At 52.7% G+C, this 25440-nt stretch overlaps 1 protein-coding gene across 1 annotated transcript; it reads right to left on the bottom strand.

The window, feature by feature from the left end:
* On the bottom strand, positions 1-25110 carry POLR2A (RNA polymerase II subunit A). Its single transcript, XM_084806700.1, has 29 exons — positions 24934-25110; positions 23603-23735; positions 23334-23470; positions 20498-20671; positions 17516-17797; positions 17029-17190; positions 15459-15679; positions 15236-15368; positions 14395-14519; positions 13200-13410; positions 12384-12593; positions 11673-11841; positions 11023-11117; positions 10317-10520; positions 9968-10190; positions 9612-9795; positions 9013-9184; positions 8378-8483; positions 7857-8062; positions 6840-7064; positions 6017-6263; positions 5787-5887; positions 5411-5515; positions 4865-5047; positions 4469-4672; positions 4178-4364; positions 3448-3561; positions 2237-2386; positions 1-2128 (listed from the first exon to the last, which is right to left on the bottom strand). Exons 1-29 carry the CDS (start codon positions 25021-25023, stop codon positions 972-974), a joined length of 5910 nt encoding a protein of 1969 aa, XP_084662826.1. The 5' UTR covers positions 25024-25110; the 3' UTR covers positions 1-971.
* Positions 25111-25440: the final 330 nt, after the last annotated feature.

The raw sequence follows: 25440 nt of genomic DNA on the forward strand, positions 1-25440 counted from the left end.
TCAAAGGTTAGTAAAAAAGTTTTATTTTTTTCCAGAAAGTTACAATTTTGAGCTCAGAGAAAAGCAAGAATTCCAAACACCCAACAAAATGACATCATTTTAATTGTTCTGGCCCACTCTTCTTCTCCGCCAGCATGTGATGCTCATACAGTACATTATGCCTCAAGGAGGTCTTTCCCCCAGCCCAAAGTGGAATTGAAAGAACCACAAGACTGCCCTCTTTGGCAGGGAAGAAGCGGAACCAGGAAACAGTTCTGAACTTTTAAACATGCTTATGCAGGACAAAAGAAAGTCAGCCAACCTGACAGAAGTTTTAAAGAGTTAAAAACAGCTTCTCTTGAGAGCTTTTCATTTTCAGATCAAAATAAAAGTGAACACATAATGCACCTAAGTCAAGAAACTTCCTAATGTTATCAACATAAATAATTCCCAACAGACATGTAGAGAAGTACAATATATTTGAAGCTGAGAAGCTGAGAGAGGAAAAGTAGGCACCTGAAGCAATCAAAGCTTCAAAATGCCGGGGTTTTCTCCCTAACAGAGTTACAGAAGATAAGAAACTTGGCTCCATTTCGCTGGGGTGGAGGCTGCATGCCCCACCCCTTCACGTTGCATGTGAGGTTACCCTGTAGGGGAAGTATTTGTGTATTTACTAGGTAGTCTATGTGATTATTTACAAAGGTTTTTTAGAGATAAAAATACCAAAAGATGACAGAGCAGAGATCAAACCATTCTCCACTGGGGGGAAAACGCATAGGGGGAGGAGATGGGCATCAGTACCCCAAGATTCCCTTCTGCTCTCCCACATGCCAAGGCTCCTTGGATTTCCTTGGCCCTGGAAAGGTGGAAAGAACTACTGGAGTTTCTCCATCTCCCAAAGGGTTCAAACTTTTTCTGTCAAGTCACAAAGCACATCACCGCTCGGAGATCACAGCCCAACTGATCTCTGGGGTGGCAGGTGCCCTGCGCCTTCAGTTGTCTTCGTCGCTGTCGTCTGGGCTGATGGCTGGGCTGGTGAGGCTGTATGTCGGCGAAGTGGGGCTGTAGCCAGGGGAGGTCGGGGAGTATGTGGAGCCTTTGGGGGAAGTCGGCGAATAGGTGGGCGAAGTGGGGCTGTACTTGGGAGATGTTGGTGAGTAAGTGGGGCTCGTGGGGCTGTACTTGGGCGAGGTTGGGGTGTAGACGGGAGACGTTGGCGAGTAGGTGGGGCTGGTTGGACTGTATTTGGGTGTGGTGGGGCTGTAGGTGGGTGAGGTCGGGCTGTACTTGGGTGAGGTCGGGCTGTACTTTGGACTCGTTGGGCTGTACTTGGGCGAGGTCGGGGTGTACTCAGGGGAGCTGGGGCTGTAGGATGGGCTGGTTGGGGTGTACTTGGGGCTGGTTGGACTATAGCTGGGTGAGCTGGGGCTGTAGCTAGGCGATGAGGGGGTGTAAGTGGGCGACTGTGGGGTGTAGCGAGGGCTGGAAGGAGAGTAGCTGGGCGAGGTGGGGCTGTAGGAGGGGCTGGTAGGGGAATAGCTGGGCGATGTTGGGCTGTAGTTTGGAGAGGTTGGCGTGTAGTTTGGAGATGTTGGGCTATAGCTGGGAGAGGTCGGGCTGTAGCTAGGCGAGGTGGGGGTATAATTTGGAGACGTTGGGCTGTAATTGGGGCTCGTTGGGCTGTAGCTAGGGCTGGTAGGACTGTAGCTAGGGGACGTCGGGCTGTAGCTGGGGCTGGTAGGACTGTAGCTGGGTGACGTCGGGCTGTAGCTGGGGCTGGTGGGACTGTAGCTGGGCGATGTCGGGCTGTAGCTGGGGCTGGTGGGGCTGTAGCTGGGTGACGTCGGGCTGTAGCTGGGGCTGGTTGGAGAATAACTAGGAGACGTTGGGCTGTAGCTGGGGCTGGTGGGGCTGTAGCTGGGGGATGTGGGACTGTAGCTGGGGCTGGTGGGAGAATAACTAGGGGACGTGGGGCTGTAGCTGGGGCTGGTGGGGCTGTAATTTGGACTAGTAGGAGAGTATGAGGGAGATGTTGGGCTGTAGGAAGGCGAGGTGGGGCTGTAGCTGGGGCTCTGGGGCGTGTACCCTCCAGGGGAGCGAGGTTCGTAGGCAGGAGACGTCGGGGAATAGCTGGGAGACATGGCTCCACCTGGAGGAGGAGGGGGACGCTCGTTAGCCAGTGATGCCACTCCATCTTTTGAGGTCCAAGGTGGAATTGGGAGGGGGGGAGCACCGCCACTGCTACGCCTCAACTCACCTGGAGATGGGATATATGGGCTGGAAGGTCCGGGAGATCCAGGAGAACCTGGGGTGGGCGACCAGGCTGGAGAATAGCCGGGACTGAAACCACTGGCATCGGAAGCGGCACTGGGCGAAAAGCCGGCTGCCCCAGGAGTCATTCCGCTACCTGTACAGCAAACAAGGAAAAGAGAAAGGTGCAGACGTAACTAGAAATGCTCCCCAGCAGCCCCCGCTCCCACCCTCAGGGCTGTGACCTGTTCATGCCATCATGATTGTTCACGATAACCTTGGTGGCAATTACAGCCCACCTTTTACTTTTAATTGTATTTAAGACATTTTGATATGGCTTTTCCTTTCCCAAAAAAGCGGGTTGCTCAAAGCAGCTCACAAAATATAAAGGCATAAAAACAGTTACTAATTAATCATTAAAACACATTAACAAGCTACAAGCAGCAGCAAAAAATAAACCAAACCACAAAGCCCTCAAACTAAGCAAATCAGTAACATCAATTACAGTTGGCAACTGCAAAGTAGAAAGGCAGTCCATAGAAAGTAGTAATAAATATCCTGTGGCGTTCCCCTTTTGGGATGTTTGTATCAACTGGCAGCGAGAGTTCAGCTTCCAAGGCCAAGCCACCCAGAGAGAGCCAGTGGATTTAGGTGATCCATCATCTGCTGCTTTTTGGCGCATGTGAAGCCCCAAAGGGCCTGTTCATGCATGAGAGTTCCTGCAAATTTCAAGCACTCCCACTGTCTTTTGTAACTGGGTGCAAATCCAGAATGCTACTCAGCACATACACCGTGGAGGAATGGAGTTCTCAGTTTAAGAACCCAGAATTTTGAAAATAATGAAAACTCAAATGTGCAAATGTATGCAGATTTTGGGTGGGCCAGATCCTACGGTGAGGGAACTGTGGTGTTTCGTTACAACTTTGGACTAGGATCAGGGAAGTCCTGGGTTCAAATCCCCACTCAGCAAGGAAGCTCATTAGGTGACCTTAGGCAAGGTCTCTCAGCCTCACAGGATTGCTGTGAGAATAAAATGGGGGGAGAGGGAAACCATGTACACGGTCTTGAACTCCTTGGGGGAAAAGGCAGAATATAAAATGTAGAAATAATCACTACCACCTCCAAAGCAAACAGCTCAAATTCAAGCTTGCAGTTAATAAACCCAGGTAGAGCCCTTCTCTGGTCAGCAACCCGCCCCCAGTTCCAACTGAGACGTACCAACGCTAGGGGACCATGCTCCATACGCCGGCGTGGCACCTTGGTTCCAGGGCGTCATGGGGGGTGACATTCCGCCCATGGGACTGGGAGCCGAGCCAAAGAACATGCCAGTAGCTGTGAGGAAGACAGCAGAGTTAGAGCACAGGATACCAGGCCCAACTGCAGGGAGAAGAGAGACTGTGCTTCTCTGTGGCCTTCCCCAAGGGTTCTTCCCATCACTAAGCCCACCTTCCCTGCACTAAACCCACCAAGGGTTCTGGTTTCCAGTCAAAAGACTTGCCTTTAGAACAGGCTTGGGGAGGACAGAACGCTGTGAAAGAAGAAAAATTTACCCACTCCTCTCATCTAAATTCACCTACCACACTTACTTAAGCTCTCACCTACAGAGACATGAGCTTCTTCAGGCTCTTTCAGGCTAAGCCTTCATGACGGTCAGTAAGAGCTTTAAAAGATAAACTGGGCTGGTATTTTTAGCCCTGCCCCTTTTGCCCCACCCACCACTGGAACATGGCCCCCCATAGCATCTCCAAAATAAACTGAATATGATCCTTGGGCTGAAAGTTGTTCCTCGCCCCTGCTGTAGAGCCAAGCGCCAGCTCCCAGAACCCCCAGCTCTGCCCCCATCAGACCTGCTGCCCCCCTGCCAAAGCTGGCAAGAAAACCCAATTTTCCAGGCCCATGGCTTCCTTGCCCCCCTAGTCAGGAAGGGCAAGGGGTGCAGAGTACTTACGCCCCCCCACGCCCAACCCAGGGTTGTTGGTGGGGATCTCCATGCCATGTTTGCATTTCTCAGCATCCAACAGGAGGTCAAAGCAACCGGTGCCTGCCGGGGCGAGCTGGCCCAACATGATGTTCTCCGAGACGCCCTTCATGGGGTCGCTTTCACCATGGGCGGCTGCTTCCATCAAGACATCGACCTGCAGGGTCAGCCAGAAGCACAGTGGGTCAAGGACTGCTCAAGGCTCCCAGCTCCCCACGCAGCAAAGAGAGACATTTTCCCCTGTGGCTATTCCCGACTCACTGTCTCTTCGAAGGAGCACTTCATGAGGGGCCCCGTGTCCTGACGGTTGACACCGTGCCGGGTGATGGCCATCAAGTGCCCACGGCAGGTCATGGTATCACAGAGCAGCGCCAGATGGCGGTAGTTGACGTAGGAGCCATCAAAGGAGATGACGTGGTACAGCTCCCTCTCCAGGGCCTTCCTGACCGCCTCAATGCCTAGCACCTGCATGCACCAAAGGACACCAGGGAAGAGAGGACACCCAGAGGTTAGAAAGGAGCCGTCGCTTCCCACACGCTAAAACTTCATCCCAAAGGGTTGTAGCGCAAGCCTGGCACCCCGGGGGTTTCTTCCCAAATCATGCCCCACCCAGAAAAGGTGCTACCTGCTCCTACTCCCAGTTTCAGAATGGCTCACCGTGAAGATCTCCACAATGTCGTTGGAGGTCGTGCGCACGGGGTCCACATCCTTCTCGCTGAGCACGCGCATGAGGCTGACACCGTCCGTCTCCAGGATCCACTCCTGCAGGGCCTTGAACTCCCCATCCTCAGTAATGATGATTTTCTTCTTGTTGTCTGTCTGGGGCAGGTGCATATACACCTGGGGAAAAGGTTGGGGGGGAAAAGGTTGGGGGGGAAAAGGTTGGGGGGGAAAAGGTTGGGGGGGAAAAGGTTGGGGGGGAAGAGGTTGGGGGGGAAGAGGTTGGGGGGGAAGAGGTTGGGGGGGAAGAGGTTGGGGGGGAAGAGGTTGGGGGGGAAGAGGTTGGGGGGGAAGAGGTTGGGGGGGAAGAGGTTGGGGGGGAAGAGGTTGGGGGGGAAGAGGTTGGGGGGGAAGAGGTTGGGGGGGAAGAGGTTGGGGGGGGGTTAAGAAAGCCCTCACTGGGAACCCTCATCGGGCCAGGGACGCTTCTGGAGTGGGGGCAACAGCGATAGCAAGCTCCAGCTCAATGCCAACCGCGCTCACCTTGCTGATCTGCTCAATGCCCTGGAGGGTCATATCTGTCAACATGTTGGACTCAATGCAGCGCAGGAAGACGTCATCGTCCATCTTGTCCACCACCTCTTCCTCCTAAGCAGCAGAAGAGGGAGGGGCATCAGCCCAGTTCTCACACAAGACCCTCCCCACCTTTGCATCCATGGGAGCAAACTATGGAAAAGGAGCCATTTAGCATAACACAGCCACACACCGCCCTCCCCTCATTTTCCCAATCACATCAATCGGCCCCGTGACTTTTGCATTGGCCTCAGTGGGGGAGGGGTGCTCAGGCCCCCGTTCAACAGGCTTAACAGCAAAATCTCGGCCTTCCCCAGCACCTCTGCCCCCTTGCAGGATTTCCCACCTCTTGCATCTTGTTCTCGTCACTGTTCATGATGCGGATCCGCAGCACCAGCTTCTCAGCATTGTCATCATTGAAAATGCAGTTGAGGTCATCCCCAAAGCCTGCAAGAGAAGGACGGACAGACACAAGTTTATTTTCCACCTGAAAGGCTTTGGCAACCGCTCCTCGCGAACCGACCCAGAGATGTCCGGGCAACATTTTGCACCCGCCTGCCCTGCCCAGCCCCTCACCAGCATTGATCTTCTCTGCGATCTGCTCCATGGTGAGCTTGCGGTCCGTCATGTGCTTGCGGTCCAGCTCCACCCGCAGCAGCCAGGGAGAGATGCGGGTGACGTCGAAGTCCGGCATCTCATAGTAAACGTTCACCCACTCCTGGTCCTCAGCCACCACGGTGTTCTGGGGGTTGGGATCGTAGTAGATGGCCGTGTTGGCTGTCACCTTGCGAAGGGTCGTGTGCTCAAGACGGCAAAGGATGTCCTAGGAAAAGGATAGCAGAGGAGGAGGGAAACATGGTCAGGAAGCCTGGGAAGGAAAACCAAACACGCCCCCGCCATGAAGGACCGGCTGGCCCCATCCCCAGCAAGGGCATCGTGGAGGTTCTTCCGCCTTTCACTGATCCCCCAGCAAGCCCTGGACGTCAACCACTTCCCATATCTTTTTCAGGCAACGGAAGTGCAACATTAGGTACAACACATATGAGCTGAACTGTGGCTACCTCCTACAAGCCAGTGGCCAACTGGCCAAGAAGCAAGAGGTGAGCCATGGAGTGCTGACACAGAGGGCAGCCTGCTGTCTGAAGTAGCCGTTGGGCACAGGAGACTGTGCAGAGCTTAGGGACAGGAAGACCAAGAGCTGTTGCAGGAAGGAAATGGAAACACCCCATAAATGGGAGGTGCTGGGCGCTTTCAGGAGGAAAGCGTCCGGGGGGGCCAGGAGGCGTGACCTGCAAGTGACGAGGCAAGACGTTTCAGTTGCAGGGTCTGCACTTCGCTCCTTCCCCGTTTTCTCTGTGTCCACTGCATGGCTGGCCCCTGCCCCCCGACCCCCGCTCACCTTGGCCCTCTCAGCATCACGGGCAGACTGCCCCAGCAGGAAGACGGTCAGCGAGGGGGTCTTGGGCTTCTTGGAGATGTTAATCAACTCCTTGAGTCGAGGCACACCCAGCGTCACGTTCTTTGCCGAGACGCCAGCATAGTGGAAAGTGTTCAGCGTCATCTGAGTGGCAGGCTCGCCCAGGGACTGGGCAGCTAGTGCCCCCACCATCTCGCCCGGATGAGCCTAGGGGAGGAGTGGCAAAGGGGGAGGAAAGAGCTGTTAAGCACCAAGATGCTGTCCAGCCACTGCTGCACACAATGACCCAGTCCGGACATCATGGTGGTAAGCCATGGTTTATTTTGCTGGGAACAAGGTGCAGTGAACCCTGGGCTTGTACATTCCCCCCCACCCCTGCACAGCTCTGAGGAGATTGTAAGCTTTTGCGGTTTGGCATGATGTCAAAGCCCTAAACTGTAGTTAATCTTAATTATGGTTATTTGGAACAAGGCAACTTAATAAACCACGGCTTGAAACTGGCTTGTTTCAAAACAGACAACAGCAATTGAATGGCTCTGGATGAAACAAGCTGTGGTTCATTGCAAATGGAAGCAAAAGCTTTTGGACTCCTCCTGGCGGCCACAAAGGGGAGTGTGCAAGCCTGACGGCGCAGGGAACATGGCAGCTCATGCCCATCATGAGGAACCACAGCTTATCTTGTGACTTTCGAACTAGTCTAATGGATGTGTGCGGGGGGTGTTGTAACACTCCTTCCTTTTTCTAGCCCTTTTGAGCGAAGCTGGAACTTTCCATCCCAGAGGAGTCAGATGCCCTCTGGATTTGGCTCACGTAACCGAGCCACACCAGTCTCTCAGTTCTACTTGAGATGCTGAAACTGAGCCCGGGACCTTCTGCATGAAGAGCCGGGGCTCCAGCACGGACTTGCTTTGGGCCCCCTCCCCCTACATTTCACTAAGAACTTCAGGGGGTCTCTCCCGGGAAGAGCAAAGGGCTCGGAGGCCAGTGCCGGTCACTCACAATGGCCTGGTTGAACTTGGACTCGATCTCGCCCAGCAGCCAGTCGAAGGCCTCCCCGCTGAGGCGGAACTCCTCGATCATGCGCCGGCTGCAGAGCGTGGAGCGCAGGTGGATGTTGAAGAGCAGCGTGGCATTCTCCTGGGCCTGCTTGCTCAGCGGGTCATCCCCGTTCACGATGACCAGCTTCTTGCTCAGCTCCTGCACGCCTGAGAAGCAGGGAAGAGAAAGATGGAGGAGGAGAGGAGGAGAGGAGCAGAGGCAGGACTTTCCTGGGGCCAGCAGAGGCAGCAAGGCCCGTTTCCCCCGCTTGACTGCACACGATGCCCCTCCCGCCCCATCGAAGCTCACCACCGTCCTTCTCCCAGTCGACCCGATCCAGCTATTCCCGGGGCCAAAGCCTCAGGCCCCACCAACCGGCAAACACAGAACAAATATCTTGGCACAGAGCTTCCCAGCAGACCACAGGACTGTTCTCCCTCCAGCCCACCCCGCAGCCCCCTGCTGTCGTTCCCCAGACTCACCCTCCACCACTTTGATGGGATGCAGGTCTGAGGGCAGGCGGGTGTTGATGTGGAAGATCTTCTGGGCGTTCCAGATCATGCGCAGCAGGTTGCAGGGAAGAACCACCTGTTTGGGGAGGGAAGCAGGCAGATGGCTCAGCAGTAACCAGCGATGGGCATCCCACGGCTTAGACGCCACCAGATGGGACCTCGCCCGACGCTGCCCTGCTTCCTCCACCCACCAGCAGCTCATTTCCTCCTTCAGCCCCTCACTCCTTCACCCATGTCATATTCCAGGGCAAGGGCATGGAGGGAACCAAAAGGCAGGGGAGTCTCTCTCGCTTCTGACCTGGGCAAAAAGCGGGGGGGCATGGCAGGGGCAGAGAAGTGCTGGGTGGCTGCTAGAAAACCACATGAGGTCCAGCACTCTCCCCCCTGCCTTGATGACCGCAACTAAGACAAGGGGGGATTGGGGAGGGGCCCGCTGCACAGTTATTGCCACGAGGGGCTGCAAATGAATCAGCGCACTGGGCTTGCTCGTGAGGAAGGACACACAGAGGGGACCTTCCAAGACCTGCCCTGCCAGCCAGACCAGGAACCCCGCCTTCGGAGCCAGAAGCTGCCAGGAGGGGGAGCCAAAGGGCCAGTAGCCTCACCTTGCTGTCTCCAGTGGGAAAGATGACCCTCAGCACCTCCCGGTCCTCCTTCATCTTCTCAAACTCCCGCTCCAGTTCGTTCTGGATGTGTGCGTTGCTCAGGATGTCCTTCACCATCTCCTCCTGCAGGGTGCGCCGCAGAGCCCGCTCGTTCGTGTAGTCAAATTTGAACCTGGGGAACGTGCAAGAGGGATCTTCAGGGGACACTTAGCACACCCCGCCCCCCACTGCTTCTTCACATCCAAATTCCCTGCCAGAAAAACAAAGCCAGGCGATACTCTAGGGAGAACTGTGGGGGTTTCTGCGCAAGAGAATATGGGAAGACTGCCTGTCCCAGGGGGACTGAGGGAGCTCAGAAACAGGTCTCCTCAGCCCTCTGTGCGACATACACATTGTTTTAGTGAGCCATTTAAGCGAGAGGTGGGGGGCCTGCAAAGAGGCTGCAGGCAGAGTCCAGCATGAGCTCCCTCCTCCTGGAGATCTAGCAGCTTCCCTCAGGAGGGCAGAGGCCAGGACTCCCCAGTCCCATGAAAGGGGAAATCCCATGCTCATGTGCACAGCAAGCAGGCAGGCAGGCAGGCAGGGTGCACAGGACTCACTTCTTCTCGAAAGCCTTGTTGGAAGGCTTGAGCGTGGCCAGGTTCTGGAACTCCACGCTCTCGCCTGCCAGCCCGTCCTCGCCGTAGCGCAGCTGCACCACCTGGTTGATGGAGTTGCGCACCGTGGCGTCGTACTTCACCATCACCGACTCCATAGACTTGATCAGTCGACGCTGGATGTAGCCTGCCAGCAGACGGCGCAAGGTTCAGACCCGGCAGATCGCCAGCCCCCTTCCCGCCGTGCCTAGGCCCTCGGATTAGAGCACGTGGTGTGCGCTGGCGGAGGCCGGCTCCTGAGTGGTTCCTGCTCCGAGTCCTCCCCCTTTCCTAGCATGACCCTGCCCCTCCTGGCTCACCTGTTTCAGCCGTTTTGACAGCCGTGTCAATCAACCCCTCTCTGCCTCCCATGGCGTGGAAGAAGAACTCTGTTGGGGTGAGGCCGGCCAAGTACGAGTTCTCCACAAAGCCTCTGCTCTCGGGACCGTAGTCATCCTTGATGAAGTGAGGCAGCGTCCGGTGTTTGAAGCCAAAGGGGATGCGCTTCCCTTCTACATTCTGCTGGCCCACCACTGCAATGACCTGTGGGGCGGAGGGAGAGACAGGGCCATCACCCAGGGCTTTGCGGCGGGCTGGCAAGGCGGGCTGGCAAGGCGCCCAGCGCTGGGGCCCACCCCGGCAGCGGGGTGAGTGTGGGGTGGGGCCTACCTGCGAGATGTTGATCTTGGAGCCTTTGGCCCCCGACACCACCATGGACTTGAAGTTGTTGTACTCCGAGAGGGACTTCTGGGCAGAGGAGCCAGTCTTGTCTCGAGCGTCATTCAGGATCCTGTTGACCTGGTTCTCAAAAGTCTGCCGCAGTGTATTGCCAGGGGTGGGCTCCAGCTCGTTGTTATGGGCCTTCTCAATGACCTGGTGGTGAGCGAGGAAGGGGGAAGCTTCGTACTCGTTCCCCAAAGCTCTGTCTTCAAGCCCATCCCAGTTTGTTTACTTGCCCCCCCTTCTACTCTAGCCTCCCATTCCATCTTTGCCTGATATCCCCCGATTTCTCCAAACCACTCCATACTCTGCTGCCCTCTACTGGACAACTACAACTTCCCCCCACACCTCCAGATGGCTTGTGGCAATTGTTGTATTTTCACTGAATTTTTGTATTTTGGCTTCTTTTTGTAAGCTGTCTCAGGAAGAATTGCTCACGGGCGGTACGTACATTTAAAAAATAAGTCAGAAAGGTGACGAGAGCCTCAGGGTCAGGACTTTCCTATCGCTACAGGGACTGCCAGCAAAATAAACCCCACAGAGGCCTGAACCCTTGGCCTCTCTGCCTCCTCCCCCACCGGCTCCTCCCCTCTCCCCAACATCCCACTCTAGTCCGAAGAAGAACCTTGCTCCCCCCGCTCCCTTCGACCCATACCTCTATCACATCCTGCTTGGCCTTCTTGATGGTGTTCTGAATGTCCTGGTAGGTCTTGGCATCAGCAATGGAGTCGCCAATGCCAATGGTGTGACCTGTGGGGGAGGGGGGGGGTCAAAACCAGGGAGGTCACGTGCAACCCCACACGCTGTCCTTTAAAAAAGCTGAATTTTCCAGCCCAGAATTAGCACAAGGGCTGAGCCGTGCACAAGGGCTGAGCCGTGCACAAGGGCTGAGCCGTACACAAGGGCTGAGCCAACAAGGACAGCCGCAGTCTCCCCATGTTGGTCAAGTGCTCCTGTCAACAGCCCCTTTCCTATGGGACCAGGACCCTACCTGATCCCACCTCACCCCCACCCCTGGCTGTCAAGAGAAGTTGCCGCTGGACAGCTGCTCCGACACATGGGCCCTCAATGCTGTGATTTTCAGCAGAGCCTCCAAGAACCTGTGCAGATGTGAACACCCTGCACTGGCACCCCACAGTCTCCTAGGTCTGTTCTACACAAAGCCAGTTTTGCACCCACCCTGGGAGCCCCAGAGGAGGGCCTGGTCCTACGAAGCGACACAGCAGGAGACCAGGAACCCCAGCATCCCCACCAGGCTACGACTCCCAGGGTCCTTTGGAGGAAGCCCTGGCAGGCCAGCCTCACCTTCGATCAGCAGCCAGTTGTTGATGACCGTCTGGATGTTGCTGTAGAAGAGGCGCGTGACGTCGTGGCCCATCTCCAGGTAGGAGATGTGGACCAGGGAGCCAGCCGAGGTGCCCAGCGACTTCTTGCACAGGATGCCCATGATCAGCTCCCCGTTCTCCACAATCACCTATGGGGGGAGGAAGATGCCTGACGCTTCCTGGCAGAAGCCGGCTTTTCCTGCTGCTGGGCGCCGGGCTGCTGACCAGCCTTCCCCACTTGGTTCCCCCCGCATAACATCCACTGGACTACGACTCCCATAATTCCCAGCCCCAATTGGCTGTAGGAGCTGGGGCAGACCCTTTGGGCGGGGCCCTCTATGGGGATGATTGCCTGCTCCTCCCCTGTCATTCCCCTAAAAGAAGTGACGGGTTCTGTTTGGGAGCCTGTGGCTGTGGAACCCTCACGTTTACAGAGCAAATCTGTTGAGAAGCAGACTAGAAACACAAGGGAAGATGCCTCTCATGGCCACTGCAAGAGGAAAGGGTGTTGTGCCCTCACATAAGCCTTCCCCAAGCTGGAGCCTTCCGGGGTGCTGGACTATAGCTCCCATCATCCCCAGCCAGGCCATGCTGGCTGGGGATGATGGGAGTGGAAGTCCAGCACCCCCGGAGGGCCCCAGCTTGGGGAAGGCTGCCATACTCTTTTCCCAGGCCTGGCCCCCATCAGTACCTTGGTATCCCCAGGCGAGATGTGCTTGTAAGGGCCGCTGTCTTCATCATCCGGGTGGGTGCTGTGCGTGCGGATGCAGTTGATGTGACCCGGGATGATCAGGGAGAAGATCTGCTTCCCGGTCCAGAGCGGGCGGGGCTTGAGGATGGCAGGCTGAGGCACTTTGCCATCCCAGGTGGAGAGGAACATCAGCAGGTTCATCACCTCGCCCTGGAGGTGAGCCAGAGGAGGGAGGGCCAAAGAGAATGAGCACCTGAGTTCCCAACCCTTGGGGGCCCTCTGGACTGGGGGAACTTCCCCACTCTCTAACTCTATGGTACGTTCCTACTCAGAATAGAGCATTCAGTCTCCTCCAGCTCTTATTCTACAAGAGAACTCATTACTCGTATACAAAAGGGAGAGTGTAAAATGAAGAATTAACTTCTGGCCCCCCATACATCAGCCGGAGAGAGAGAAGCTGCGGGGAGCCTGTTTCGCCCTCCACTGTCAGAAAGAGCACCTGTGAGGACTTTGAAACTAAGAACCGTGGTGCCAGAGTTTTGCTTTTCTCCTCTCCCCTCCCCATAGCTTTGCCTTGTGTGCCTTTTGGATTGTAAGCTGAGGGCAGGAATTCTCTATTAATCTTTATAAGCTACTCTGGCAACCTTTTGGGGCTAAACAGAGGGGTAAAAATGCTGTAAATAAATAGTTAACTTTCTCTGTTCATACTGAAAGAACTAGAGGGGAAGGGAGGAGGGAAAAGGATCCTCCGTTGGATCAGACTGTGTGTAGAGAAAGCCCCCCCCCCCCACATCCTTTCCCTCTCCTCTCGCTCACCCTCTCCAGGAAGACGTCTCTCTTGGTGAATTTGCGGACGGCCGTCAGAGTGTCCTGCACAATGCCCATGACGGGCCGGTTGGACTGGGGTGTGACGATCATGCGGGGCACCATGGCCAGTTCCTGGATCTCGGCCCGCGTCTCCAGGGACTGGGGGAGGTGCAGGTTCATCTCGTCGCCATCGAAGTCGGCATTGTAAGGAGTGGTCACACTGTCGGACAGGAGACTGTGAGGGAGAGATCTGGCCATGCACCAACAAGCTGCCTGCCTGAGTTTGCAAAGAGCCTAAACATGCTAGGTGGAGGGAGGGGTGGAGGGAGGGAGGGAACAACTGCAGGCCACCTCAAGCCCACCTTGCTCAGGGGACTTTCTGACTTCACAGCTCACTGGTGGACCCAACGCCTTCCATTCAGGCATAGAGTTGGGTGGAATTTGAACCCAGAGCATGGAAACACCAGCCATCTTTGGCTGAAGTATGCCCAAGACAAATGTTCCATTTGTGCAAGGCACCAAGGATCAGAACGTTCCTTGTTGTGTTGGACCTCAGAAGGAGGGGCTTGATTTTCTATGCCTTCTGAATGTAAACACTACAGCTTGCCAACATCTGTGTCCCATATAGATTTCTCTCTCCTGGGAACCCCTCCATCCATGTTTTCAGAAACTGTTTCGTTCGAGAACACAGCACCGCCTGCCCCAACCTGGCTGGCAGATGCTGGGAATTGGAGCTCAACTCATCTGGGGGGCACCAGATTGGGGAAGGCTGACACAGGCAGAAGGAGGAATTATTTTTTACTTTGACCATGTCCCACCTTTGCATCAGAGCAGGGGCTTTAATAGTGCAGGAGCATCTTCAACATGTTGCATCGAACACCAGAATGTGATTCAAGCAGCTGTCTCTTAAGCTTCTTCTCAGCTCATCCAGAAAACATTTTTAGGGAGTCCTCTGATTCTTAAGGTCTCAAAAATGCAGGCTGCCAACTAATTGTTTTTGCAAGTGTTGAAGTGGCACGCAACTGAATGCTTCCACCCAGAAAAGAAGCTGGTGTAGAGCAGATGGCTGGGCTCCTTTGCATCAAGGTTTCTTTTAGAAAAGTCCCCTTTTCAAAACACTATTCTCTCTCTCTCTCCCTCTCACTCAGAGACAGGTGAAATGAAGTTCAGTTGTAAAGAGGTGTGCAGAAGCTTAATGGCTCACCTGAGATTGAGGCGGAAGGTGGACCATGGCAGGATGCGGACTCTGTGCCCCATCATGGACATCTTGTGCAGCGTTGGTTGCCGGTTGAAGATGACGATGTCCCCATCACACATGTGCCGTTCCACCTGGAAGGGGAAGGAACAGAACAGAACTGGTGACCTACCTTGAAGGGTGGGCAGGGAGGCATCACTGAGGGGGTGGCCACACACACCGCTTGGCAACCAAACTAACATGGAATCTGGCTCAGCCCTAAGTCTATACTTTATACACTGAAAACATTTATATTGAATCACATAGGATTTTCAGAGTAATATCTGTAAAATAAGACAGTTCCCTGTTCCACAGAGCTTACAAATTTACCAAATGGAACTATATGAAATTAGTCCCACTTGCACTTTTTTGCTAAAACAATCAATTCTGAATTGCTACAGAAAAATCAGCAAGTGATATAAACCAGATCATCGCTTGTACAGTTAAAAAGGAGCAATATTTCCCCAAACTACTGGCTTACTACATTTCTAAATTAATAAGTGTTCACAGACTTGGGAAACAAAGGAAAACTTAAGCCCTCTCCCTCAAGTATTTGCCAATAATTGCATATAGCTTTATTTTGCCCATTTTTAAATGAATACAGTATTTCATGTGGTCCCTTGTAACCCCGTCTCAATCTATAGGGACAGGATAGGCTACAAATCCTGCCAGCTGATCACAGCTCAGCTATCCCTCACCGCTTTAGAAGACGCTCCTCTTTCCTGGGGGAAGCTTCATGGGCTCCCCACGTCCTCGTTTGGTCCAGCACCACTGTGGGCAAAGCCTCCTTCTCCCCACAAGCATCACTGACCTTGTACCCTATCTGGAGGTGGAGGTCACTGGGCTTGGGGTGAAAACGGAGGTCAATCCGGTCACCATTGTCCCGGATGATATACTTGGCTCCAGGATACTGGCTGTTCCCTCTGCGCACCAACTCCTGCAGCCTGGAAGAAGCGAGAGGCGTTGGCTGGCATTCAGGGCACCAAGGGCCTTTGCTTCTGAGTGCCACACCAGCTGCAGGGGAGGCGCCTCACCTGTCGATGTTAAACGGCGTCACGATCTCCGCAAAGGTCATGTTGGCCGCAATGGAGCGGGGCACGCCCACCTGGTCGATGGAGAGGTTGGGATCTGGCGTGATGACTGTCCGGGCAGAGAAGTCCACTCGCTTGCCCATCAAGTTCCCTCGCACTCGGCCCTCTTTCCCCTTTAACCTCTGCTTCAGGGACTTCAGAGGGCGCCCTGATTTCTGCATAGCCTGTAAATGGGGACGACAAGCACAGAGTCAACAAAGGGCAATACAATGGCTGCTCTGTTGCACAGTGTGTGTGTGTGTGGGGGGGGGGGGGCCCTGTGGAGAATATGCTCCTCCCACCAGAAGGGATAAGCCTTAGCTTCATTTGCATGGGCCTGCCTGTGGAGCAAACACAAAGAGTCCATAACCCAGGCTCCCCCAACCTGGCACCCTCCCAATGTATTGAACTGCAACTCCCATAATTCCCAGCCAGCAGTCCAACACATCTGGAGGGCACCATATTGGGGACGGCGTAACCCATGCAGGACACCCTTTCCCACCAGTAGGAAATTGCTCAATTTCAGGATATACAGTGAGTTAGATCCAGACTAAGTCACACTTAAGAGCAGACCCACTGAAATCAAAGGAATTTAATTTAGTAACAATTTACTTGTCCCATTTGATTTCAGTGGGTCTACTCTCAGCATGCCTTAATCTGGATCCAACCCAAGAGCTGAAAGGGACTGCATCTCCCAGAACGTAGTGATTTAACTGACCAACTATGAGGCCCATCATGCAATCAATTAAATCAGAAGCAGCAAATTAATTAAAGTGCCAAATTCATTACAGCAGAGTCACTCCTAGATAATTCATTAAATAAAAATAAACAAGTGTAGGGAACCAATTCATTATTTAAACTAACAGAGAAACTGATCAATTAAATATGCCAAATAAATTCTAAGCAATCCAATTAAAGGATTAATAACTACTGAATGACATTATATATGGCTTCTGTCTGATAGGTTTGGCTTATTTCTTTTTTTGGTCACCTCAGTGTGTTATGTGTACTCTAGCCTAGGGGCGGGCAGAAGGTAGATCTCCAGATGTTTGGTATGCCAACTCCCAGAAGCCCCTCCCACCATGGCCAAAGGTCAGGAATACTGGGAGCTGAAGTCCAAAATATCTGGAGCTCTACTTCCTGCCCAGCCTTGCAAGTCTAGTCTGTGTAGCATATTTGTATTTTATTTCTCCTAACATGAAAATAAAAACGTACAATAACTAGACGACGACAACTCCCCACCCCCTGAGCGATCTAATCTAGGGAAGGAGGCATGGTGCTTCCAGCCTTGGAAGTGGAACGAGAGAGGAGCTCAAGAACCACCCTGTTGCTACAGAGCAGCCCAGGCTAGAATCAGCGGGTCCCCCCGATGGCAGCGGAACAGCCTGCACCAGCCAACGTGGCCCTGCCTGGGGAGCGAGGAGGAGGAGCAGCCCGCCTGAGGCCCATTGCCTCCCCCCACCCCCCCGAGGGAGAGTGAGGCAGGCAGCCTCCAGCCGCCAAGGGCTCTGGCACCGTCGCTCTAGGCACTTACACGGGGCAGGCCAGGGAGCTCATTGTCCACCATGGTTGCCACGTGAAACTGCAGCAGCTTGACATCTTCGGCAATGACGTGAGCGGCCGCCCCGTTCTGCTCGTTCCGCCGCAGCTGGTTGTTGATTTTCACAATGTCAGCCAGTTTGTGGGTCAGATCATCCTGGGAAGAAAAGGTGCTCTGTGATGGAACAGCGTACTCAAGGCCAAACATCCCCCAACATCTTCCCCTCACCAGCTGAGGATCACACATGGCAGCCTTCCCCAACCATTCTCCCCATTTTGCGGGGAGAGCGGGACCAAAAATGCCTCCCCAGAATCAGCATTTTGCAGCTTAAAGCTCTTACTGCCAGTAACGAAGCCTTAGGAGAATCATTCCAACCTTTTAGAATATGGAAAACTGCACAGGTTCCCCGCCCGCTGCAGACGTACCACCTCTGCGTGATGCAGCTGATGAGCTTGTTTGCTGCTCCAGCCCAGCCCCCTACCTGATTCCTGGCAGAGCCCTGCATGACGACGGCTGGCCTGACAGAAAGCGGCGGCACTGGGAGCACCGTGCAGATCATCCACTCTGGCCGGGCATATTTGGGGTCCATGCCGAGGATGAAGCACTCCTCGTCTGAGATGCGCTTGAAGATCTCGTGCACCCGCTCTGGGCTCAGCAGGATCTTCTTCTCTTGCGAGTCCTCGTTGACGTGCTTCCACTCTGCATACAGCTCCAAGCCTGAGCGCCGGATCCTTGGCTGGTAGCGTCCACAGCCCCCATGACCCTTGGTAATGAGAACGGAACAAGGCCATCAAATAAATCCAAGCCCTTCCCCCAAAGAGGTTATTCACACGTCCGATGTATCAGCTTGACAAAGTTCCGTTCAGCTTCAAGTCTTTTTGGGAGCCTTGTTTGTAAACTGAAGATGGGGTGCAGTTTACAGTCCCACACTTAAAGAGAGAGATCCTGAGAAAAAGCTGGAATTTCTTACCTTCAGTACTGGTATGAATATAGAACAGATCTCTATTTTACAGTAACCCTACTGCAAGAATTTTAGTTTGCATTTTGGCTGATAAAATTGACTTTGGGAAAGGTATAAGACAAGGATGACCCCTCTAATGAGGAATACTTGCTTTACGCACAGACATTCCAACAATTACCAATAATAATCAAGGATGTCTGTGTGTCAGTGCCATAGCTCCAAGACTGTGACCCCACACACCTGAAACTTGGCACGCATTAAGGGGACCCTAGGGGTGTGTCTCATGGGGTTATTGGGTTTTTACAATGCATTAATTTAAAAGCGCCTGTGTTTCAAGTCTGCAGTACTATCTTCAGTCACTAGTTGACAGACTTCCCTAACTAGTGCATACTTTACAACTGATACAATTTGAAGCAGGGGGGAGGGGGGACAGTCCAAGGGACAGAGTTATACGGCTGAGCCCTCACCCCTGCTATGGGTCAGTGGCCCCTCAAGAGAGTGGCGGGGACAGACCCCTCCCCCAGGGTGAACTAAGGCAGGGGCCGTGCCTAGGGGTGCCAGGGGTTGCTTCACTCCAACAGGGCAGGCACAGTGCGTCTGTGACAGCTGCGTAACTTTGCTTGAAGGCTTTGCTGTATCAAGCCAAGGGCTATTCCAGCCTGTGCAAATTTGGTTCAATTTGTTAGCACAGAATAATTCTTAAAGAATTGATTGAACAGGAAACAAAGTCAAATCCCTCTGTTTGCGGATGATATGATGGCGGCTCAATCAGTTGCTGCAATCATTTTTGAGGATTGGACAAATCCAAGGAGGATGTGGCAATCAATGGCTACTAATCACGACAGCTGGAGATTCCCTCCAGTACTGGAGGCAGTGTGCTTCTCAATACCAACTGCTGGGAACAGGAGCAGGAAGGTGCTGCTGCACTCATGTCCTACTTGTGGGCTTCACATGGTTGGCCACTGGTTGGCCACTGTGGGAACAGAATCCTGGACTGGATGGGCCTTTGGTCTGATCCAGCTGGGCTTATACTATCACGCAGCACCATTACCAGTAATGTTTCCCTGGGATCAACTCTAATTCCAACTAAACTGAGTAGAATCTAGTTTCAGATAAAGAAATCTGAAATATCTACCTTGGTCCAAGAGTCTTCTAAGGGAGCTTGCATGTATCGTTAAGACACCAATTTTGTTAATTTGGAGCAAAATAAAAGCAATCCTATTACCAGATGTGTCACCTTGCGATTCTCTCTTCTCACAAAAGCTTCGAGGAGAAATGTTGGCAAGAAATGAAAACTGCATTCCTTCTTCAGAATTAAAGACTGCTATATAGATTCTTGTTGTCTGACCAAATTGCAGGAATAAAAAGAACCACCCTCAGTATTTTCAAATGAGGAATTAATTTTTTCTCTCAAAGAGTGGGAAACACCACAGGGGCAAAGTGCTTCAAACAACTCTTGGAAGACTGGCCTTATCACACATAAAGGCAACTGAGAATCATTACAGAGTGATTTCCCACTAGTTTAAAGTCATGCAAGCAGAAACAGAAGACAGCTGGGTTCACACATGACAACCCACACTCACGGTTAAGTACGGGTTGTTACTGAACTGTGAGTTGGTGTGTTGTGTGAACCCAGCTGCACTAACAGACTATGGTTTGCTAACCACAAACAACCCACAGCTCACAATCCAACAACAAACCGTGAGTTCTCTTTGTGGGTTGATAATGGTTAACAAACCATGATTTGTTATGTGGCTGGGTTCCCATGACACAACAACCCACAGTTCAACTACCACCCATGGTTCAACCTGTACTGCGCCTTGACTATGCGTTGTCATGTTGTGTGAACGCAGTCAATGGGTGAAAATGTTTGAGATGCAGACATGTTAAAGGAGACTTCTGGTGGAAGAGCCCCAAGACGGATATTTTTGGCTGAAGATTTTGTTTAAACTACCAAATTATGGCTACTGTCATTCCCATAGACCCATTTATTTTATTAGCTGGGAATTTGAAGTGAGTAAGGTCTAGAACTACTGTTCCAATCGGCTTCAAAAAACTTCCGTCACCATAGTGGCATCGCTATCTAAACATGTAGTATGCTGAAATCAATCAGGCTCACACACATAATTTAATTCTATTGAGAATAAACATTCTCGACTTTTGGATGGCATGAATTAAATTTGTGATGTTTTACTATCACTACAGAAATCTCAATGAAGCGCTGGGCTGTGATTCGCAAACTGGATTAGTATGGAGTGCTCCTTTTGAGGTTATTGTTCTCTAGGCTTGGTAATCCTTTGCCAATCCGCATAAATGGCTTTGTGAAAGGCTGAAAAAAAACTTCGTAGCAGAAAAGAATGAGAAACACTGTTGAGAAGAGTGCAACATGCCAGAACAGGAAAGCTAGCATGAAAAACTAGCAACCAGCACACAACACTTTACAAGTTGCCATCAACCCCACCCACTCCCCCCACCCTCTTTCAGCAGAGCTGCGGCTCTGACCTTTTCCTTCGTGATGTCCTCATCGCCCTCTGGTTGCTCCACTCCAAACTTGTTGTCCATTTCCTCCCCCCCTTCACAGATGTTCTTGCCTTTGCAAAGGTCATAGACATGGGTCAAGCGCTTCTTCGGCTGTCCTTTGGACTTGGTCAGGATATCTTTGATCTTTGGATTGTTCTGCAGGAAGGAAAAAGGCAAGAGGAGCACCCCCCACCACCAGAAATTAAAGTCGGGACTTGGGTTTTCTGAGCCACACCAGTTACTCTACAGATACTGCCTGGGTTCACACAACATGGCAACCCATGCTCAAGGCTGAGTGCGAGTTCTCATTGAACCGCGTGCTGTTGTGTTGTGTGAACCCAGCCATAGTCAATACTATGCAGCACCCTTCCCCAACCTGGTGGCTTCTGGAAGTATTGGACTACAACTCCTATAATCCCACAACCAGGGGAAACCACGCTGAAAAGCCATTTTGCATCTGGCACGCAGTGGCACGGCACTTGCTTCACATACAGCAGATCCCAAATTCACTCCCAGGCATCTCTAGATAGGATCAGCAAAGGTCCCGCTCTGAGACTCTGGAGAGCTACTGCCAGTCGGCACAGACAACACGCGGCTTGACGGACCAACAGTCTGATTCAGTATAAGGCAATTTCACAGGCATGTCCGTGTGTTTATGCACAAGCCTTGCCCCGGAAGCCTTATGGCAGGGATGGGCAGAAAGTGCATCACTGTTCAGCAGTGGACCACTGACCCATTCCTGGTGCGCCTCCTAAAACCTGCTGCTTAGTGGGACTGTTGCAAAAAATCCCCAGACAAAGCCTAGATCAGGGGCGGGCAACCTTTTTTCTGTTGAGGGCCACATTCACTTGTGGGTAATCTGTCAGGGGCCGCATGCTGGCACTGGGCAGGGACAAAGCCAAAAGGGGGGAGTCACCCATTTCTCTCTTTCTGCCACCCCCATTTCTCTTTCCCTCTTCTTTTTGTCCAGCGGGCTGCCAGGGAAGGGACAGATTGCTCTTGCCAGATGTCTGAACTGACTGCACGTAGAGAGCTTTTGAAATTAAGCTGGAGGTGCGTGCACAGAATTAGGCTGGGGGCTGCATTCGACCCTACAGCCATAGGCCGCCCAACCCTGCCCTAGATGAACTGCAGTCTTCTTATATGATTAGCATGTGAACGGGAGCATGTGGCTGAAAAGAGTGGGAATGGGGGTAAATGGACTGGTGTGAAAGAAAGAGAATGGGATGGGCTGTGTTGATCTACCTCCCTGAAATGATGATAGAAGAGGTTGTGTGTGGGGTGAGGGTGTGTGTGTGTGGAAGAATGACTAGGCAGGGGAGAGGAAAAGGAGTGTCCCCACTCACTTTTGACTTTAACCCTGCTCATTTCTGGATTTGGCTCTGAGCACCAGCACTATGTGGCCCCCAACCACTTTGCTCTGAGGGGATGCATCCCCCAATCCAAAAAGGTTGACCACCCAAGCCTTAGCTGTTCAGAGTGCAATTATCAAGTGTTGGCAGGATCCCATCACAATGTCTTAAGCTAGCAGGGCAACCCCTCACTGTGGTACTCACTCCCATGGACACTTTTGGATGGTTGACTGATGATCCACCACCAATTTACCTCAGTGAATATTGTCCTTTCTTCTACGACAAGTAATACTACACTTTAGGGGGTTTGCTACATTACTGGTATGTAAAGTGCTCTGAGCACCAGCCAGGCTGGGGGGCCATGGGAGAAGCTACAAAAATATTAAAAACATAAGGTTGGGCTTCAGTGTTAGGTCCTCCTACTGAAGTTACTCAGAAATGAGAATGCTTTCCTTCAGCACTGTTCACATGCCATACAGGATTGCATTTCCCCACTAGGGAGGAAGTCATGTGAGAATATCCCAGAATTCTCCACAGCTTTCTAGACAGGAAGTAGGCCTCACTGCAGGAGACAGAGGCATGCTGGGAAGGAACAAAGTGGGACTTGCTATAACAAGAACAAATCCTCCAACAATATTGGTACATAGTCCTCTCAAAAGGGCTCTATATTTTTCTAACTTACCCTCAGAGAGAACAGGAGTTTTGATCAGTAGCTTAAGTTGAAACTGCTTGGAGCAACCTGGAGACCTAAAAGGGCAACTTGAGCACAGGGAGGTGTAATGGGTAGCTAACAAAGACAGGGGCTTTTCAGGAGTGGTGCCTCAGTTATGGCGTTCACTCCCCGACCAGTTTGCCTTGTACCAGATCTGTTGGTTTAAAATGCTTTTACTCCCCCAGGCATGTTTTAGTTCTGTTTTTCAGTAGCTTTTAGCAACCATGACTTTAAGTGGTTCTAGGGAACATTGCTGCTGCACTGTTTTGAGTTCAGTGTTTTGTTTTATTACTAGTGGTTTTAAATTGTGCTGTAGGTTGCCTTGAGAAGTTTGTATTGGAAACTGGGACAGCAAAATATGGATGATTGCTATGAGGAGCCCACACGTGACAGCACTGGGGGGCAGAATAAGGGAAGCATGGCGGGGGGTGGGGGGGAGAGACAACAACTGAACATTACAAATGGATACCGTTATAAGAAAGGTGGACTAGACGACACCAAGGCCAGACTCCAGCCTTGTCAACAGGCCCTCACCTAGTCACCTGTGGCAAGTGACCACCAGCAACCAAGCAGGGAAGCTGTTGCAAACTGGGAGAGCGTTGGGTCTTCTCTTAAAAACAGTTGACAGGCTTTGAGAGAGCACTGCTAGACAGGTCACGAAAGGTCTTTTCTGGGGGTGGGGTGGGGTGGGGGTAGACTAGCCGATTGCCTGGACTTACTTCTAAGGCTGCAAATTAGCTCCACTGTTACTCACAGAGTCAACCAGCAGTTTGGAGCAGAAGAAGCAAACGCAGCGGAGGACCTTCATCGTCTTGCCCAAGAAGCCAACCTGGAAGACGGGCTTGGCCAGCTCGATGTGTCCAAAGTGGCCTGGACATTCTGTCATGTTGCCTGCCAGAGGAGAACAGAGGGAGGCACGGTCAGCCCGCGCCCCATGCCAACACCCGCCCAGAGTCTGCATGTGGCCTCCCCTCCCTTCCCCTCCACCTGCCTCCCTGGTGAGGCCTCAGCTGCTGCACCCACCTGCACAGGTTTGGCACCGTCCCGTCCGTTCAATGACACCCTGTCGAGGGTCCATTAATCCCCCCAGCTTGGGGCGGCCCCCTTCTGTTGTCTCCGGGTACTTGATCCCCCCTTCCGTTACTGACATCCGTTTCTAGAGAGAAAAGAAAGCGAGGGGAGGATCGGCATCAACCAACCTCGTCAAGGTGCGCAGTGAGGGAAGGTATGCCTCAGAAATGAGAAAGATGGCATCAAAAGAACGGCGTCCCACTTGTGTCCTGAAAGCTCAGACGTGTGAGGTCTATGATGGGAAATGTATTTCTATTGTTGGGGGTGGCGTGGGAGGGGGAAGTAAAAAAAGAACAAACACAGTCGTCTTCTCTCTATGGCCCTCTGAAACCAATTTATTAGGAACATAAATGTTTTTTTAAATAAACGAGATTAGCACAAGGACATGGTTCATTCAGGAGAACATTTGTTGTGGGACCTAAAACAGCTTCTTAAGCTTTACAGTCTGCCCTAATGCCATTTTCAAAGCAATTTGGTTTACTACCAGATTGAAATTACTTTAATATTAAGATTACAGGCCAAAAAAGGCAGTTTGTGAACAGCAGGAAGATCTTTCTTGCAGATTCTCTCACTGCCCACACAGAAGGCAAGAGACACGTATTGAGGTGAAGCAGCAAATCCTTGAAATACAGCATTTGTGAGGGAGTTTTAGACAAGGAAAAGACCAGAGAGCAGCTCAAATGGAACTTATGAGCTGTGTGCTTTGTATAGGAAACTATTCTTTAAAAATTCTACCTCCAATATACTTTCACAACGTAGTTCCACACTTAATGGAACAAGGGGAGGTGGTGGGGCAACATCCTTCAGTATCGAACTGTTACATGGGTACCACTGCCATTCCATTACAAATGCTTAGCACTCGGAGTTCCAGCAGCGAAGTCCTTCCAAGATTATCTACGCAAATATCCCCAAACTTCTCCTTTTTTTAAAAGAACTAAACATCCACAAGTGTCAAGAAACCTACTTTCTGGAGCAGTCAAGCCTGCTGCGCAATCACAAGTTGGGGGTTTGTGCTCGTACTACAGGCACCCTTTGCAGAAGGACACATTTTTGTTGTTGTTGCTGGGCAAACTGCCCCCCCTTAAAATAGTAAAAAAATAAAATAAACGGTGAACTCAGAAGACGCAGGAGATCCCCCCACCACGGAAGTAGTAAGGAAGCCATGCACACCCAACAGTTTATTTTAGCACTGCAGTTCCAAAAGACGCAATGCACGAGCAGAAGTCCTGGTTCGTAAATAGTCCCCGCAAGCCCGCCACCCCCTTAAAAGCTGCGCCACCCACCATCTCATCCGGGCTGAGGATGCCAAACTGCACGCGCTTGATGGTGCGCAGCGGGCACGCGCTGTCCCCGGAGGGCGCTCCCCCGTGCATCTCTGCGCGCGCGCGCGGTCCTCTCCGCCTTTCGAGGTCACGTGACGCGGACGCGGCTCTACCTCCGCCTCAGTCAGTCAGTCAGCCAGCAGCCAGGAAGCAGCCGCCGCCTCCGCCCCTCCCCCCCACTACTCCGGTTTTAACCGAGGCCCAGGCACTCGCCAGCCGACCGAGCTCGCCGTCGGCCGCGGGGGCGCGCCCGCCTCGCGCAGCTCCTTCCGTGAAACGGGGCGGGGAGGACCGAGACAGCCACTGCCGCCTCCTCCCGCGCGCACGCGACCACGTCCGGCCGCCTTTCCCCCTCCCTCCTATCCTCTCCTCCGCGCTTTTCAGCGCGACTGAGCTGGTACACGCTCAGGCGCCGCCTTATATAGACTCGCCCCCTCTACACGGGGCTACAGGAGCAGAAGTGCAAGG

Source organism: Heloderma suspectum, chromosome 6, assembly GCF_057233095.1.
Source record: "Heloderma suspectum isolate Gila_16-S chromosome 6, 16-S_ref, whole genome shotgun sequence".
Lineage (NCBI taxonomy): Eukaryota > Metazoa > Chordata > Lepidosauria > Squamata > Helodermatidae > Heloderma > Heloderma suspectum.